This window comes from Megalobrama amblycephala, linkage group LG23 (assembly GCF_018812025.1).
Source record: "Megalobrama amblycephala isolate DHTTF-2021 linkage group LG23, ASM1881202v1, whole genome shotgun sequence".
Lineage (NCBI taxonomy): Eukaryota > Metazoa > Chordata > Actinopteri > Cypriniformes > Xenocyprididae > Megalobrama > Megalobrama amblycephala.
The window spans coordinates 17,985,891-18,005,716 of NC_063066.1; the positions used below are offsets into that span (position 1 = coordinate 17,985,891).

The 19,826-nt window shown below is 36.3% G+C and overlaps 1 protein-coding gene across 2 annotated transcripts; it reads right to left on the reverse strand.

The window, feature by feature from the left end:
- Positions 1-945: 945 nt before the first annotated feature.
- Positions 946-19,783, reverse strand: tapt1a (transmembrane anterior posterior transformation 1a). Of its 2 annotated transcripts, XM_048176418.1 has the most exons (15): positions 19,550-19,783; positions 17,168-17,316; positions 13,425-13,543; positions 12,309-12,341; positions 8,357-8,519; positions 7,983-8,118; positions 7,557-7,654; positions 7,347-7,416; positions 5,577-5,657; positions 4,463-4,572; positions 4,281-4,340; positions 4,067-4,135; positions 3,781-3,857; positions 2,776-2,939; positions 946-2,665 (listed from the first exon to the last, which is right to left on the reverse strand). In XM_048176418.1, the coding sequence occupies exons 1-15, from the start codon at positions 19,743-19,745 to the stop codon at positions 2,427-2,429; spliced, it is 1,764 nt and encodes a 587-aa protein (XP_048032375.1). In that variant the 5' UTR covers positions 19,746-19,783; the 3' UTR covers positions 946-2,426. The 2 variants fall into 2 exon arrangements, with proteins under 2 accessions (XP_048032375.1, XP_048032376.1); XM_048176419.1 differs by lacking the exon at positions 12,309-12,341.
- Between the last annotated feature and the right edge of the window lie 43 nt (positions 19,784-19,826).

Below are 19,826 nucleotides of genomic sequence, written 5' to 3' on the forward strand. Positions count from 1 at the left end.
GTGCAATTCCAAAAAGCCAATAGGATCATACTTGACTACAGCAGAAGGCCTTTATTTTACTCCCAAGCATGTTATTCCTTCATTATATTCTGGGAAACAACTGCTTAATTCATAAAGAATGTGAGGGAGGTTCAGAAAATGTTGCGAGTACATGATATCAGAGCAGGAATCCACACGATTACATTCTCTTTCTCACAGTGGATTAAAGGATTCTGTAAAGAATGCAATGGCTGCAGAATGTTTTGTGTGTCAGACATTGCTGAACAAAGGCGAAATCCAACAGTGTCAAAACCTTGACGATCTGTTTGGAGAAGAAACAATTCTTTTCCGACATGGCAAGCAGTAAGATATCAGTGGGCAAATACACTGGGTAGTACAGCAAAACACTCTCATTAACTTCAACACTTTGAAATGCCATTAAGGATATCTACAGTTGCAATTTTGCTCAAGAGTAAAGTTACAAGAGGATGTCTTTATTCTAAAGCCAAATGACCATGCAGTTGCCTTAGAAACAACCTACAGCTCTACCTCCTCCGCGTTTACTGCATAAGCATCAAGTAGGTACCTGGTCTCTGGAGGTCATGATGGAGAAGGACAGGGATGTTTGTGGTGGGTGTAGAGGAGGTGAACATTACATCATGGACATGGAGATGGCGGCGGTTGAGGGCGGATTTACTAGCCGTCTGTCACCGACAGTGAATTCTGTAGGAGAGAAGGTCATAAACTGGCAGATTACCGTCTCAGGCTGCCAGATACAGTTTAAAACCAGAGCATAACACGGAGAATGCATTCTGACTGTCAAAAATAAAAGGTAAATGTAAAATACTTACAAGATTGCGACCAAAAATACACATTTTCCTTATACATTTATATAAAATTTCACCTAAAGACAACAAAACAATATTGACATAGGCCAAAAAAAAAACAAAAAAAAAAAACACGGCACAAATTACAAAACTACTTTTATTTGCCGTCCCAAAAACAGGGATGGCATTACATAAAAACAAATGATTTAGTCTTCAACCTTTACATACGAAACTACTTTTTAGCATTATGGAACGTTCTAAAAACAATAATGACATCGTGAGGACAACAACCTGTGCAACCCTGTTCAGAATTGGTCATCTGATTTTTATAATGAAAACAGAACAATATACAATATACTGAAATGCAAATGACGCACATTTCAAAACATGGCAGGAACACTTCTGTTAAGGTAAAAAACATTTTCATGACGGAATATCCATTTCAAGTCACTTGGCTTTTGGTACCTCTGCATCACATGACTGTATACTGGAGGTAACTTCCAGACAGGCTGTACAGATTTAGATTGACATTCAACTTTCCCCATTGCAAAATCAACTTCTAAGCAACATTATAAAATAGTATAAACATGATATTGAACTATTAATTACTGGATAATAATTTAGTTACATTTAAAACAAGAAAATACTTATATCAAACAATACAATCTCTCAGAATATGATTGGTCAAAGATGATTTGAATTTCAAAATATGTTAATGTGCATTCAAACAACACTTCTATTTTATGTTACACTTCATATGAAACAGTTATTTGCTCTTTCATAGCTGGTGTAAATAGGTCAATATCATACTCAAACAAAACAAAAATACTTTGTACAGCTTAAGACAATATGGCAAATCAGTGCAAAGTTAAGTCAGCTGGATTGGCACCTTGTATATTATACAGAGCTGAATTATCAAGCAGCCTGGCGTTAGGCTAGCCAAACCTTCCCTTTCTTTTGAACAGATAATGAAAAAACATAGTACTGTATCTGTTATAATAAAGACTTCAACGGTACCAAATAATACTTTTACAAATTCTAAAAACAAATATTTGGCAGACTAAACAAATCTAAGGGCAGCTTCATTAGCAAACCTGTTTAGCATAATATTTTAAGCCAAAAGTGTCAATATGTACAACTTTATCTATTAATTTAAATAAGAAGTAAATTCGTTTTTTTGAGTGTTTAAAAATAAATATATTTTTTATGCTTTTTAGTTTCTACTCAAAGACAAATTATGAGTGGGAAGAGTCTAGTTTTCAAGACGTTCACGCCTCATTTATTGTTCAAGATGTTCTGTCTCAGATAAAATCGAGACAAACGTATCCTAAAGCAACATCTACCAGATTCTATTCATCGTGATATGCCAGCCTGCCGAGGGCCAACCGATTCTTTGTTTTGATTTGAAATGCTTTATGCACTCAATCTGCTTCCTTTGGTAGATATTCCACAGGAATAGAAGCAGAGAGGATGGCAAAATGAGTAATTTTCCAGTTAGAGATAAATAGTAGCAACCTCTGAAGAATTCACTCGAAAGCCCCTCGCAGTAATATCAGGCTCATACTCAGAGTCTCCTTGACTTTCATTCCTGAGCAGTTACTGTGGTGATGGGGTTAAAGTTCACCCGATTCGGTTGCCGCATATTGTGAAGCGGTCGATCTCCAACAGATCTTTTTTTGTGGTTCTGTGTGTAAGTTCAGTAGATTGTGGAGACTCGCTGCTGTTCTCCTCTGGTTTAGGGGGAGAATCTGGTGGCGGATCTCTGGTCAACTCAGTTACAGGGGGTGGAGTCACGGGAAAAGGCTTCACCCTTGGGGTCGGCTGTTTGGTGATGGAGGGTCTCTGAACTTTAGGTTCAGCTAAAAACGGAGGAACAAAGTGAACATGATTCTTGGAAATACGCAATACATAATGTGTTTAGAACACAGACTGTCTGAACTATTCCTTGAATAATCAAAACTGGTGTTACCTGAGGGTGGGGGAGATTTGGCAGGTGTGGCTTTCTTGGGAGTTTGTTTTGAAGTTTGAGCAGTCGGTCTTTCAAACAGCTTACCCTCCATGTTAGCTTCTTTCACATATCGACAGGACTTTCCCAGGATAATTATACTATTCAACACTTTCAGTGTTATCAATCTGCAGAATCAGAACAAATCATTATTCCAGTTACTCCGTCATTACCCCAGTCTTCAGTCACATGATCCTTCAGATATCATTCCAATATACTGATTTGCTGCTCAAGAAACATTTTTATTGAAAATGTATGTTGAAAATATATGTTGAAAACAGCTGTGCTGCTTAATATTTTTGTGGAAACCGTGATACTTTTTTTTTTAGGATTCTTTGATGAATCAATTTATTTGAAATAGAATTTTTTTAAATGTTATAAATGTCTTTACTGTCATATTAATGTATCCTGGCTGAATAAAAGTATTAATTTCTTCTTTAAAAAAAACAAACAAACAAAAAACACCTCACTGACCCCAAAATTTGAACAATAGTATATTTAAAAAAAAAACAAACCAAACAAAACAAAACCAAACAAAACAAAACCAACCAAAACCAAAACCAAACAAGAAAACAAACAAAACAAAACCAAACAAAACAAAACCAACCAAAACCAAAAAACCAAAACAAAACCAACCAAAACCAAACAAAAAACAAAACAAAACAAAACAAAACAAAACAAAACAAAACAAAATAAAACAAAACAAAACAAAAACAAAACAAAACCCAGCCCCTACTTAATCAAATAGGTTCGCCAATCAATTTCAAAACTATACTGGGACAACCACCTCTACTGAGAAATATTGTTTCTATTTGTAGGGACGCTACTGCTCAAAACTGTTCTCAGAATCCATTCACAGACTGTATATTAACACAGCAGGAAAATAAAACAATCAAACACTCTAGTTCTGTCAAGATTGGATTGGATGCATTATGTGATGGCAAGTCATTTTTAGGTAACTGATTTTACCCAAGATAAAAGAGGAGCAGACAGACAGATGAGAGAGCGCCCTGGATCTTCACTGAGCTCATCACCACTCGAATCAACTGAAGGAGATGAAAACAAAACCATATCCTCAAGATCAGTATCACATATGCAATGAGTATTCATTTGTTGTTTGATGCGTCATTTTACAGTTTGGAATAAGCATGTTGGTAAGCTAACAACCCTAATAAGCAATTATAGTTTCAGAGAGTATTCTTTGGCTAAAACTCATATAACTGGAGTAGCTAAACAAGTGAAAATAATTTCTCACCAGTACAGCAAGAGGCAACGGAATGAAGCCCATCCTTCTCGCCACTGTATCGCTGTAGTCTGTGTAGGCCTGTCCGTAAATCAACCACATTTTTATTCTATTATTTTATGCTGTTTACAAATACTAGTGTTGTCAGATTTCTTTTTTAAATAAAAAAGTATTTAAAAATTATTACATATTAAATTCAAAAATCAGACAATAAATGATCACTTACATTTTGTTGTCGACTGCTGACAAGTTCAAAAGCCAAGCTGGCTTTATATTCACTGTAGACCTAAAGAACATGATGGAAACGAAAAGTTCATATGGCCCTGTCTAAAATGGCACACTTGATATGTACTTGTGCTCTTGAGATGGATTATCTTTGAAAATAAATTACAAATCTGTGGCTCTCACATCAGCTGTGATGTCATTGAATTTTGTGATGAAGGCGTGCTTCACGATGTCAACTGCAACCTCAGACGTGATTACCATGAAGACATCAGGAAGTAGAACCCAGAGGTGATCTGCAAGCAATATCAACACTATTAACAGATTAACCAAGCATTTTTGAAATAGTAGGTTAAAGGGTTAGTTCACCCAAAAATGAAAATTCTGTCATTTATTACTTACCCTCATGTCGTTCCACACCCGTAAGACATTCGTTAATCTTTGGAACACAAATTAAGATATTTTAGTTGAAATCCGATGGCTCTGTGAGGCCTCCGTAGGGAGCATTGTCACTTCCTCTGTCAAGATCCATAAAGGTACTAAAAACATATTTAAATCAGTTCATGTGAGTACAGTGGCTCAATATTAATATTATAAAGCGACGAGAATACTTTTGGTGCGGCAAAAAAACTAAATAACGACTTATTTAGTGATGACCGATTTCAAAACACTGCTTCAGGAAGCATCGGAGCATAAATGAATCAGTGTATCGAATCATGAATCGGATCGCGGGTCAAACCGCCAAACTGCTGAAATCACGTGACTTTGGCGCTCCGAACTGTAGATTCGACACACTGATTCATCTGTGCTCCGATGCTTCCTGAAGCATTGTTTTGAAATCGGTCATCACTAAATAAGTCGTTATTTTGTTTTTTTGCCGCACCAAAAGTATTCTCGTTGCTTTATAATATTACTATTTAACCACTGTACTCACATGAACTGATTTAAATATGTTTTTAGTACCTTTATGGATCTTGAGAGAGGAAATATCATTGCTCCCTATGGAGGCCTCACGGAGCCATCGGATTTCAACTAAAATATCTTAATTTGTATTCCGAAGATTAACGAAGGTCTTACGGCTGTGAAACGACATGAGGGTAAGTAATAAATTACAGAATTTTCATTTTTGGGTGAACTAACCCTTTAAGTAATTTCCACAGTCATTATGAATCTGCCTCATAAAGATGCCAAGGATCCAAAAGCTATTATCTGGAACGACAATAAACCAACTACTAGACAAAAAATAAAATAGATTCCACTTTAAAAATGTCTGCCTTTTAATTTGAGTCATAATCCAGACCTGAGTTCCAGGAAAACTGCTCCATGTTTCTCAGGCACACGATGAGGAGCAGTACGTAATTGGTGAACCGTTCCTTGATATCTGTAAGACAGAAATATAAACCCAACACATGAGCAACAAAGTCTGCAAATCTTATATATTATATTCACAAAGCTGCTCTCTCCAATCCCTAAAAAATGCAAAGGGAAACGACGGTCAACAAACAAAGCTTTTAGATTGTAAGACTTCAAAGGATGGTAATCCGTACGATGCATGCAGGTTGTGTATGAACGGTAACTTGAGGATTTCTTTCATCACAAAGACTTAAAGTGGCCAGACGACAAGTGGCCATTTGAAGGTGGGGAGAGAGTAAACAGCAGAAGGCTGAATAGGTGCTGATTACTGTATTCATAAAGAGGATGGGGCCTGTAGGAAAGAGGAACTTAAACGGCACCACAGCCTGTCAGCATCTCACAGAGTGTTATCAGAAAGCTCTTGTGAGCTTTGATTAGCATTTCAAAAAGATGCTATGTTTCTGAGTCAGCTCACACACAGCGTTCAAGACTGCAGCTTCACCTGCCTGTCAATTAAAGAGTCTCTAAGTGAATATGATGATCTACAGCTTGCTAGTAATTTTGAATAAGCAGAATCGAGGAACATATTTCCTGTGTATAATTAACATTAAAACCACGTGTTGCACAAACAAAATGACCATTTTGCATGGATATACCAGAGTATTATTTGCAGCAACTTAAAGGTCCCGTTCTTCGTGATCCCATGTTTCAAACTTTAGTTAGTGTGTAATGTTGTTGTTAGAGTATAAATAAAATCTGTAAAATTTTAAAGCTCAAAGTTCAATGCCAAGCGAGATTTTTATTTAACAGAAGTGCCTCATCGAACGGCCAGTTTGGACTACATCCCTCTACTTCCTTCTTTAATGACGTCACTAAAACAGTTTTTTGACTAACCTCCGCCCACAGGAATACACAAGAGTTGCGTTTGTAGAGTGTGTTTGTCGCCATGTCGTCGAAACGCTGTTATTTTCATCCCGCAGTCCAATCACCGGGTCTGATTCCGGCTCAAATTGATAGGGTAAAATTAAAGACATGTTTACAATAACACTGAGCGCGTGCATCTCCACGTTATGGTAAGAGGCGTGACCTTTCCGGGCAAGGTTCGCTAAGCTGCTGTCGAATCACAACACAGGAACCGCTGGCACAATCAGAACTCGTTACGTATTTCTGAAGGAGGGACTTCATAGAACAAGGAAGTCATCAGCCCGTTTTTATGACAGTGGAAACAGCGGTATACAGATAAGTAAATTATGTGAAAAATACTGTGTTTTTTTACACGCGAAACATGAACACATGTTATATTGCACACCATAAACACAATCAAAGCTTCAAAAACCACGAAAAACGGGACCTTTAAAGGGATAGTTCACCCAAAAATGAAAATTCTGTCATTAATTACTCACCCTCATGACGTTCCATACCCGTAAGAACTTTGTTCATCTTCGGAAATCATCTTCATCAAAAATATTTAAATTTGTGTTCCGAAGATGAATGAAGGTCTTACGGGTTTGGAACAACATGAGTGAGTGATTAATGGCAGAATTTTCATTTTTGGGTGAACTAACCTTTTAAATAACTAATATACAATTAATATTTTATATTAATATGTAATTTATATAACATAATTAATATATATTTCATATATAAATCGACTTCCATGTGGATTGTCTGAAAAACTAGTTGAGCCCAGTATAACTAGGTTGGTTTCGAGACTCACCGCTGTTAGACATCTGAAAGAGGTTGTTCTTCTCAAACTTCTTAAACACACTTCCCTTGATTTCCACAAACTGAAACATGAATAAACACATGCCTGTAAAAAACATTATTACAAAATGCTAAATGTATATAATGACACAATATTTCCTGAACTGAGATTTGTAGATTCTGCTGTTTACACATAAATGTGTTTGTGTTTGCGTACACTTACGTTGTTGGACATCATTATGGTGAGCAGAGATTTATTATGAGAGTTGAAGGCCACATTTAGAGTAGAGGCCTGGACCATGATGAGGATGGCGTGTAGAACTGAGACAAATATACACTGAGGAAAACAATTATATGACATGGATATTATGTTATGGTGCTACAAGTTGCAGAATATTTAATCTGATCCAAGAGAAAAGTATTTAAATCAGAATTTTTATAAAAACTGAGAGGAAATTCTGTTTGGATAGGCAATATGACCAGGGTTTGTGGAACTCCCTAAATTACAATTACACCACAACTCCTTCAACATTAATATAAAATTAAAGAATAATGACACCCACATGAATTATGACATCATGAAAACTTGGATCAAGTGGTTTCTTATATTGTCCCAAGTATCCTGAGCACTGTAGACTGAAAAGGATACAGACATAGAAGACAGCCATGAAAAAATGGGGAATGACTCCAATGTGGGCTCTCTTCTGTGACTTTGGCTCAGTGGCCGTCCAGTAGAGAGCGTCCAGAATGTCTTGCCCAAAAGATGAGAATAGACGGTCTGCCACCTGAGAGATGAAATAACACAGATATTTAAAGTAATAGTTTAATCAAAAATGAAAATGTGATTATTTACAGACCCTGATGTCGTTCCAAAGTTGTATGCTGCTTTTGTTATATGGAAATGCTGAATGAATATTTGTTCATGTGTTCAGAATACAGGTTTGGAACAAAACAAGAGATTTTCGGTTGAGCAATTTTTTTATAACATGATCCAAGAGAACGGGTTTGAGAGCAGCTCCATACCTCCAGCATGTTGTAGATGATGTAGAGTTTGATGACCGACTGGCCGCGGATCAGGTGGTACATCATGGCATAGTCGACGTAGTGCATCATGGAGTAACAGAGCACCATGATTAAACCTTTCAGCAGGTCACACACCTGAGCTGGCTGCAGGAACCGAGAGCCACTGATAAACACAAACACACACGGCATAAGTGTATTAAACAGGCCTGAGAGTCAGAACAAACTGCAGAGAAAGCTTATTAAACACATTAATTATAAATAGCACAAAATGAGGCCAAATGCAATGATTACACACATCGGCTTAAAAACACCACCGCACTGAAGAAAAGCTTTGGCTTTCTTTCAAACTAGAGAAACAAACAGATGGGCATTTCTTCAACTACAGTCCAGGGACTAACTAACACACTTGAATGTCAAATCAAAATAAAAATGGCTTCATCAGTTATTTACATTTATATAATTTGCTACTTTTCATATTTTTTGTATAGATTTTTATTGGATTTCCCTTGTCAAAGACCCAGATTTAAATCATTAAATATGAAAATCCATCATTATTATTATTTTGGCATTTTGCAGTGATAATGAGGCAAACACTGAACGTTTAGTGTGAAAATTATTTATATATTTTTTTCTTTGCATCATGAAACAAACTGGCAGAGTGTGAAGTGTGTTTAAAGTGAGTTAATAAACATCACAAGGCAAAAAGTGCAAAAAGGCAGTAGTTGCAGAAACACCCAGATGGAGAAAAACACCAAGAAACAATTCAAAACCCATGCAGATGTCTGATGTATGGTCTACATGTACAGACAATGAAAAAAAAAAAAATAACATCAGTTTAACACTGACGTCTATCACACCCTTCTTAGTTCACAGTTAAAACACTTTCAACAGAAGACGAATGAACGGAAGGTATCAGATTAATTTGAGGAGCAGAGCTGCGATTCAGAGGTGTGCAAAGATCCTGCATCCTGGGTGTGGGCAGGAGAATAAAAAAGGAAAAACTTGATGGATAATTCATTTTCACTTGAGGCATCACACTCCCACTCACGAGGAGGAATCTACACAAAAATCCTCAGGAAAACAGCAAGACTGAGAACTGGCAACAGAAATATATATTTATACAGTAGTACTGTGCAAAAGTCTTAGACCACCATTAGATGTTGTTTTAGCAATGGTATAATGACCATATATTATTATTTATCAGTGTCTTTATTAGAATATAACTAGAACATACAGGAAATTTGTATGCAGTATTAAAAAAAAAACAGAAAAATAAATCAGAAAAAATGGGCTTCTATAGGCTAAAGTGGCAAATATATGGGTGACTTCCCCTTACACTTGAGCAATAGCAGGAACCTGACTCTTTTCAACCTAAATGGAATGGAAAAGGCCAAGAAAACTTTCAAAATATGCTGAGAAGTTTCTCAGAGTTTCTTCTTTGACAAACTGCAAGAATATCTTTACTATCACTTATCAATTTAACACATCCTTGCTGAATAAAAGTATTAATTTCTTTAAAAAAAGAAAGAAAAAAAGTGACGGACTCCAAACTTTTGAACGATAGAGTATATTGTTAGAAAAGATTTATATTTTAAATAAATGCTATTCTTTTTAAACTATTTATTAATCAAAAAGAGTATCATAGGTTATATAAAAAAAAAAATACTAAGCAGCACAATTGTTTTCAACATTGATAATAAATCAGCACATTAGAATGATTTATGAAAAATCATGTGACATTGAAGACTGGAGTAATAGCTGATGAAAATTCAGCTTTGAAGCACAGAAATAAATTATATTTTAAAATATATTAAAATAGAAAACCATTATTTTAAATATTTCACAATATTACTGTTTACTCTGTATTTGATCAAATGATTCAGATTTCTTTGATGAATAGAAAGCTTCAAAAGAACAGCATTTATTTGAAAAAGAAATATTTTGTAAAATTATAGATGTCTTTACTGTAACTTTTGGTTAATTTAAAGCATTCTTTTTACATGGTGTTATTTATTTTTATGTATATATATTTCATTAAAGGTGCCCTAGATTCAAAAATTGAAATTTACCTCGGCATAGTTAAATAACAAGAGTTCAGTACATGGAAAAGACATACAGTGAGTCTCATCCATTGTTTCTCCTCCTTATATAAATCTCATTTGTTAAAAGACCTCCGAAGAACAGGCGAATCTCAACATAACACCGACTGTTACGTAACAGTCGGGGTATATGCCCCCAATATTTGCATATGCCAGCCAAATGAGCCCATGATCGAGGCATTACACAAGGGCAGCCAGTATTAATGTCTGGATGAAAAACATTAGACAAGGGCAGACCGTCTGGATCTGTGCACAGCTGAATCAACAGACTAGGTAAGCAAGCAAGGACAACAGCAAAAAATGGCAGATGGAGCAATAATAACTGACATGATTCATGATAACATGATATTTTTAGTGATATTTGTAAATTGTCTTTCTAAATGTTTCGTTAGCATGTTGCTAATGTACTCTTAAATGTGGTTAAAGTTACCATCGTTTCTTACTGTATTCACGGAGACAAGAGCCATCGCTATTTTCATTTTTAAACACTTGCAGTCTGTATAACGCATAAACACAACTTCATTCTTTATAAATCTCTCCAACAGTGTAGCATTAGCCGTTAGCCACGGAGCATAGCCTCAAACTCATTCAGAATCAATGTAAACATCAAAATAAACACTGTACTTACGCGATTAGACATGCTGCATCACGAACACTTTGTAAAGATCCATTTTGAGGGTTATATTAGCTGTTTGAACTTTTTTTATGTTGTTTAAGGCAAGCGCGAGCTCTTGGGGCGTGGAGCACGAGAATTTAAAGGGCCACACACCCTGAATCGGCTCATTTCTAATTATGCCCCAAAATAGGCAGTTAAAAAAATTAATAAAAAAAAAATCTATGGGGAATTTTGAGCTGAAACTTCACAGACACATTCAGGGGACACCTTAGACTTATATTACATCTTTTTTAAAAAAAGTTCTAGGGCACCTTTAACAAAGCAAAATTTATTTACTTTCTGAGGTTAACTGTGAAGCTCAAATCTATCCTAGACTAGGGGATAGGATGCAGAAATTTAATGTTGAATGGTTTTAATTCTGCAAATTAACTGTCCTGAAAGGCTACTGAGATGTTACATGAAAGGTCTCATCCATTGTGAGGGGTCCTAAAAGTAGCAGTAAATTTGATCAAAATTTAACAGTAGTGTGACTTGTAAGCTCTTCAATATTTAAATAGAAATATTTTTAAACCTAATATCCTGGAGCTGGAGATATGCCCATGAGGTATTAATAAAATCTTAAAAAGTGTAGCTATGGATCTGAGGATCCAGTTAAACCTCTTTGCAGTTTGATTAAGGCAAAGGGAAAAGCCACTATGGCTCAAGAGACCATCACCAAATGCACCAGAGAAAATCCCCAGCATTTTAAGAGTATAAACCAGCCTATAGTGGATTGCTGGTCTTAGGTGGCCACCAGATTAGTCTAGCTTTTTGGTTATGGCAGGTGGTTAGACTAGGAAAGCGGTTGGCCAACAAGATAAACCAGTTTAAACTAACTAAATTTAGCAAACCATCTTTTTTTTTTCTGTAGGATGGCATGTAATGTAGCACTTCAATGTCATACCGGTGCCAGACACGCACTTAAGCCATCGCAAACAGACATGAAACACAACCACTGCCAGACCTGACACTTAACAGTTCAAACTTCAGCCACTTCACTTGCCAGCAGCTGACAGTTAAAATTAAAAATACTGCACATCATATTGTAAGCTAAACATTCAACAAAGAGAGTTATCACTGGCATTGACATATACTCTCTACCAGGTTGGCAAATGCTACAGTGACATGCACATTATATAAAACATATGGATGAAGAATGGGATTGTTTGAAATGGGTCACGGTGGGCAGGCATCCTACCTGCTCCGTCTGCAATAAGGGCAAACATTAGCGCTGGGAGGAGGGAGAAGCACACATTAGGCACTTTACTGCACTCTGATATGAGAAAATGTCAATACACAATTGTTCATTATGAACATGGCATAATATAAGCATAATGAGAGGAGAGCAAGATTTGGGGCTTCATTTATAAAATGTTGCATAGAAACAGTCCTACATTTGATCTTACGATCATTCCTCCAATGTGCATACGTGTGACTTAGAGAACGTACATACGCATACATAAAAACATGCATATGCCTCTCTTCCAGATGTGAAATTTACAAATCACAAATGGTCCACCTTGTAAACGCCCCCGAATTAAAGGATTAGTTCAATTCAGAATTAAAATTTCCTGATAATTTACTCACACCCATGTCATCCAAGATGTTTATGACTTTCTTTAGTCGAAAAGAAATAATGGTTTTTGAGAAAAACATTCCAGGATTTTTCTCCATATAATGGACTTCAACAGCTAAAAACAGCTACGCAATATCGCGTTCATTATCGAAGGCAATTCATCTGCGATAATGAATGCGATATTGCGTAGCTTGTCAGTGATCTACGGTTCTGTCTATTAAATGCCGCTCCATTTGAAAGCAGGTGATGGCGATTTCGTGGCAATCAGGGAACCGGCTTTACCGACGAAATGCGTGTGACAATCGCATGCGATATATCGCCCAGCCCTAGCTTGAAGGTACAAATTGCCGTTTCAGTGCAGCTTCAAAGGGCTCTACACAATCCCAGCCAAGGAATAAGGGTCTTATCTAGCAAAACAATTGGCCATTTTTGGAAAAAAAATAAAATAAAAAAAAAGTATATACTTTTTAACCACAAATGCTTTCTCCTGTGAAAGGCTATGTGCACAACTGTACTTTGGGCTATTAAAAAAATAAAATAAATTCTTTGTTACAAATTACTACTCTAAGCTACTATAATGCACCTCTTAGGGGTAGGTAAAGAACAAAGTTGTCATTTTAAGGGTATTTCCCCAGTGACATGCTGTTTTTTGCATTTTTGCAAAAACTTACCAACCCCAAACTTTTGAATTGCGGTATATCTTTTGTAAAGATAAATGGTTTTGTGTGTATGTGTTACCCGAGGCCGCAGCAAGGTATCGTCAACACTCTCAGGAAGGCCAGTAGAGTTCTCAGGGGCAGCAGAGTGAACACGTACAGAAAGGCGTCCAGACACAGGCAGAACCCGAAGATCATCAACTGTAGGAAGACACAAACAGTGATTTTAGCACATGCACTCACATAGGCAATATGCAAAAACAGAAATCCATTCGTTTTGTTTGCATTCAGTGATGTTATACAGAAACAACACTGACATCATAAAAAACCCCTCGGCCATGAATCCCAATGCTTCACATGCTTGAGCGCACCGAGGCATGAAATGCGTTGAAGGAGGCTTTGAATATGTCTGCCAGCACTCTGTAACCTTAAAATATTTTTCATCTTCAGAATGCACTCCTCCGTTTCAGAGAAAGACCATTAAGAACAAATTAAAACGTTAACATGCACCACAAGCAACTGGCTCTTTAAAGTCTGAGTGTGAATCCTTGGGGACAATTTTTACCAGCAGCTATAAAACAAAGAGAGCTTGTTAGGAGAGATGAACACAGACCACTAGAACCCTCTCAACAAAGGACAAAGAAAATAAAAGGCAGTGGAAGATAAATCAAGAAAGGTCTTAACAACAAGGAGCTCTTCTGCAGGCTTGTGGTACAGATGTGTGTATGTACCTATGTATGTGTGTGTGTGTAAAAATACCGGGAACTATACAGCTATGTAACTCTGTAATCACTACAAATTTCACAACCAAAGTTTTACAATTAATTAAAATTTAGCCTTGCTATCACAGGAATAAATTACATTTTAAGATTTAAAATATTTAAAAATTTTACTGTTTTTACTGTACATTTGATCAAATAAATGCAGTCTTGGTGAGCATAGGAGACTTTTTTCAAAAACATTTAAAAATTTTATTGAATGTTGGAACAGTAGTATAAATATATGACAACATTTTTGACAAAACTTCAGCTGTCATAGGTAAAATCTTGAAATCAGCTGTTAAAGTTTGCCAAACATAAAATCATGTTGTGTAAAATACAGTGACAACAAAGTACTGGTTAATAGGTCAAGTGACAGTTTCATCAACCAGGGCCCATCAGCCATCCTTACAGTAGTTGAGCCCTGCAAGATGATGAAAACATGAGCCCTACCTGCTCAGAGAAAACACACTGGCAGACAGCAATCATTCTGAATGAACGTGGAAATCTATTACGCAGCTCAACTTTGACTGAGTGAATGTTACTTCCAGAAAAGCATGCAAAAACGTGGCACAGGGAAGCAGCAAAGCTGGTTTTGGGTTATATTGTCTTCAGTCTGTCTGATCAGCAATCAATAGTTCCAGATCTATACTCTCATCTGTGCACTGCAAACATAATGAACAAACTGTTTCCAGGTCAGCACTTTACTGTCGTCTCACTGGTGTTTGGAGAGTTTGCTGAGCTCTTTCTAGGGTTTGAGGGGCGGAGCACCTTCAGGGTCACAGAGCCGTCTTTGTGTGCGCATACCTCGGTTGTCAACATATCACAAACCTGTGTAGTGTGAGTGTGAACCTGAGGTTTTGAGGCAAATGGAAAAATGCTATGAGAAAATATGAAATCTGACATACACTATATCAATCATTACCATCTCATTATTATTATTAAATAGTTAATAAAATTAATTTATTTGACAATCTTTCAATAACTCAACATCGGTTTTCAATAGCTCAATATCTCCATCTAGTGGCAATAAACACTTCCACACTTTCTGAGGAAGGGTACAAGACTATTTTGTAGATTTTAGATTTCTCTTTACTGTGAAAAACTAATTTAATAAAATCTAAAAAGCACTTTTTTAGTTTTGATATTTAATAATATAATATTTTTAATGTATAAAAATGCCTAGATTTGTAAAATATAAAAGTTCTGACTGAGGTGACGGTATGGACTAGGACCACACAGAATTTTGGAGAAAGCTTTGCATTCACAGATTTCCACAGATGTACTGACTCTTACATGCTCGTTTATTAAATATTTGGATAATTTGACCAGTCAGGCGTTTTTCTCAGCCAAAGACAAAAAAGAAGATTTTTTCCCCCTTTCAGTATGCCTATACAACAACAATAATAAAAGTTCAATAAAATTACAATACTAATATTTATGGCTGTCAATTTCTTTGCTTTTAGTTTTAAGAAAATCAGTGGGAGATCTTAATGCTCGTCTTGACAACAGATTTATAAACAATTTTCATTAGAAATTTGGAGAAGTATCCATACATGAAACACATGTGTTGTATATGTATTTGAAAATGCTGCAATTTGTCCTCAGATTTACTCAATTCACATGGATCACACTTCAGGTCGGAAAATACACAAATCCATATAAATACTGAAAAAAAATTCACATCCCCGAAGAGACGGTCACATCCACTCAACTACGTATAACACATTTTACAATATTTGAAGGTGAACTTGAAGCATGTAATTTCTGCTTCAGCACTATGGTATGTGTCAAAGTAGAGCTGCACGATTAATTGTAAAAAAAAAAAAAAAAAAATGCGATATTGATTCAAAAACACCCATGCAATGTTATTCCTAAATGACAGCAATTTGGTGTCTATTAAACATTTGACAAGTATGATCACATTCAAATCTGTGTTCACGCTGCCACCTAGTCATGTAGTTATGAAACAGCTACATCCAGTAATGAAACAAGTGAAGCCTTAAAGGGTTAGTTCACCCAAAAATGAAAATTCTGTAATTTATTACTCACCCTCATGCCGTTCCACACCTGTAAGACCTTCGTTAATCTTCAGAACACAAATTAAGATATTTTAGTTGAAATCCGATAGCTCCGTGAGGCATGCATAGGGAGCAATGGACACTTCCTCTCACAAGATCCATAAAGGTGCTAAAAACATATTAAAATCAGTTCATGTGAGTACAGTGGTTCAATATTAATATTATAAAGCGACGAGAATATTTTTGGAACGGCAAAAAAACAAAATAACGACTTATTTAGTGATGGCCGATTTCAAAACTCTGCTTCAGGAAGCATCGGAGCACAGATGAATCAGTGTATCGAGTCTGCTGTTCGGAGCGCCAAAGTCACGTGATTTCAGCCGTTGGCAGTTTGACACGCGATCTGAATCATGATTCGACACACTGATTCATTTATGCTCCAATGCTTCCTGAAGCAGTGTTTTGAAATCGGCCATCACTAAATAATTCATTATTTTGTTTTTTGGCGCTCCAAAAATATTCTTGTCGCTTTATAATATTAATATCGAGCCACTGTACTCACATGAACCGATTTAAATATGTTTTTAGTACCTTTATGGATCTTGAGAGAGGAAATGTCATTGCTCCCTATGGAGGCCTCACGGAGCCATCAGATTTCAACTAAAATATCTTAATTTGTGTTCTGAAGATTAACGAAGGTCTTACGGGTGTGGAACGGCATGAAGGTAAGTAATAAATGACATAGTTTTTGGGTGAACTAACCCTTTAATGAGTGAGTCACTGAATCATTCATTCAAACCGATTTAAAAAAATAATTCAAATTTATTAGATATGTTTTTAAATAGACTTCAGTAATTACCATTGTGTCAGAACCTCTAGTAAATTACATGTTATTTTGTTTAGTTGTCCATTCAGAATCGTGAGGGAATTGTAATCTCTACTTTAAACAAAAAATTGTGATTCTCAATTTGTCCAGAATCGTTACCACACTAAGGTGTTCCCTCAGTTTACATCTTAAAATGAAAGAAGAGCATTGTGGGACGCACCCTCTCCAGCTCTCTGGGGATCCTCATGCAGGTGTACACTCTTTCCCTCCTCTCAGTGTACTTGGCCTCGTTGTGCTCCAGGAAGTAGCCTCTGGTCAGCTCCGCACACATGAACCTCAACAGAGACGGATCGTCAGAGTCATCCGAGTCTGTTGGGTAGAGAGGAAATAAGGTGTTCGATGCTATTAAATTAAAGAGATAAAGGGTTAGTTCACCCAAAAATGAAAATTCTGTCATTAATTACTCACCCTCATGTCGTTCCACACCCGTAAGACCTCCGTTCATCTTCAGAACACAAATTAAGATATTTTTCATAAAATCCGATGGCTCCGTGAGGCCCTCCATTCACAGCTAGACAATTAACACTTTCAATGCCCAGAAAGATGTGTTTAAAACAGTTCATGTGACTACAGTGGTTCTACCTTAATATTATAAAGTGACGAGAATACTTTTTGTGTGCTAAAAAAACAAATAACGACTTTATTCAACAATATCTAATGATGGCTAATTTCAGAACACTGCTTCATGAAGCTCTGAAGCTTTGCGAATCTTTTGTTTCAAATCAGTGGTTCGGAGGCTGTATCAAACTGACCAAGTCACGCCCCCCAGTGGTGAACCATTGAAATTTCGAAACACTTATGATGTAACGAAGCCTCGTTTACTGAAATCACATTGTTGGATACACGATTCAAACCACTGATTCGAAACAAAAGATTCATAAAGCTTCGAAGCTTCATGAAGCAGTGTTTTAAAATCGCCCATCACTAGATATTGTTGAATAAAGTCATTATTTTGTTTTTTTGGTGCACAAAAAGCATTCTTGTCACTTCATAAAATTAAGGGTTGAACCATTGCAGTCACATGATTGACTGTTTTAAATATATCATTAGTAGTTTTCTGGGCATTGATAGTGTTAATTGTCTTGCTGGCAATGCAGGCCTCACTGAGCCATCGGATTTCATCAAAAATATCTTAATTTGTGTTCTGAAGATGAACGAAGGTCTTACGGGTGTGGAACGACATGAGGGTAAGTAATAAATGACAGAATTTTCATTTTTGGGTGAACTAACCCTTTAAACATTTAAAATGGTGATCATCAAAGAGTCATTTCTGCAGAAATAGCACTATTATAAGCACAATATATGCACAACACAGACAAAGTCAAAATATGGGAACTTATATGATGACAAATAATTGTTATTCAGAATTAACAGATATTTTAGTGTTTTTGATTATATTTTAAAAAGTAAAAGCCATTAAATTGAGTTTTCTTTTCTCTCTTCCATTTTAATGAATATATACAACTTGGTGTACAGAAGAAACTTTTTAATATGCTGAACAAATGGCTAAACAAGTTAAATTACACAAGTTAGAAAAACTAGAAAAGTTCTTCTACACCTCTATTATGTAATGTCAATGCTCATATTAACTTAAAATGCAAGTTCATTGAACTTGGATTCACAAAAAAAAAAAAAAAAAACTTTACTTGAGTTAATAGAACTTATTGTATTATTTTGTTTGGTGAAAGCACAAAGCATAAGTTCAATCCTAAAGCTGGTTTTCTCAAGTTTTTCAGTTCTGTTTTTTTTTTTTTTTTTTTTTTTTTGCATATCTGTCACTCTTCCCTTTAGATATTTTGGATGTTGAAAACCCTAAATTGCTCAACCACTATAATACCATTTGAGGGTTGTGGATTGTTGACAATATGTGTTTGCACACTTGCTATTTCCTGCAACATTGCATATACTGCACTTGAAAAAGTAACTAGTTGCGAAGCAATGATTCAGATGGTAACCTCAGTTGTTTGTGAACAGATATTTTGGGGGAATGATTTTAGGATGGCCAAAATCACAATAAAAACAACAGGCATTAATTTATACCACTATGGGAAGTTGGAGACACTGAGAGATAAAAGCAAAAACTAAATCCACTTTGTCCACTCACTGGAGTACTTTCTTTACAGCAAATACATATCCACATATATCCTCTGAAGAGGGCAAAGCTAGAGGACACCCTGTGTCAGCTTTTAAGTGCACATTTCTCTCTGGAACTGTTCCTAACACCATGTTTGGACCAGAACCAGACAGGCTGTTTAGGAGAAATGATTCAAAGAGCTCAAATGAGCACACTCAGGCTTCCCATAAGCACTTTAGGTTAGACAGAGACTAGAAGAGTTTTGACTTCTGAAGCAAAAATGAATGCGCTCTGGAAACAGTACATTAACACGACTTAGTACTAAAACTAGTTTTAGTGACTGCTTAGTAAGAAAACTCTCAAAATATTAGACAAAACAAAATTTTAACACACATTGGTATAATCAGGTAAACTAAAGCCACGTTGGAAGCAAAAGGCGAAGGTCAGTTGTCAGATGCTCGAGCTCACCTGAGTGCTCGTGCTGCTCGTCTTTAACGGTGGGTTTCTCGTAAAATCCGATAGTTTCAGTCATTTTCACCGCCGACCCAGACACGTTTGCCTTCCGTGATATCGCTGCAGAACCCCAGGAACATTTAACCCCTTTATGATCGTCATTTTCGGAATCTTTTTCGTCTGACATCCCTACACCCAGCGAGTCCGCCATCTTCGCTGTGGCGTCATCACATCGTGCACGTGATATTGATAAACAGAGTACTGTTGTGATAAAAGTATGCAGAATAAGCAC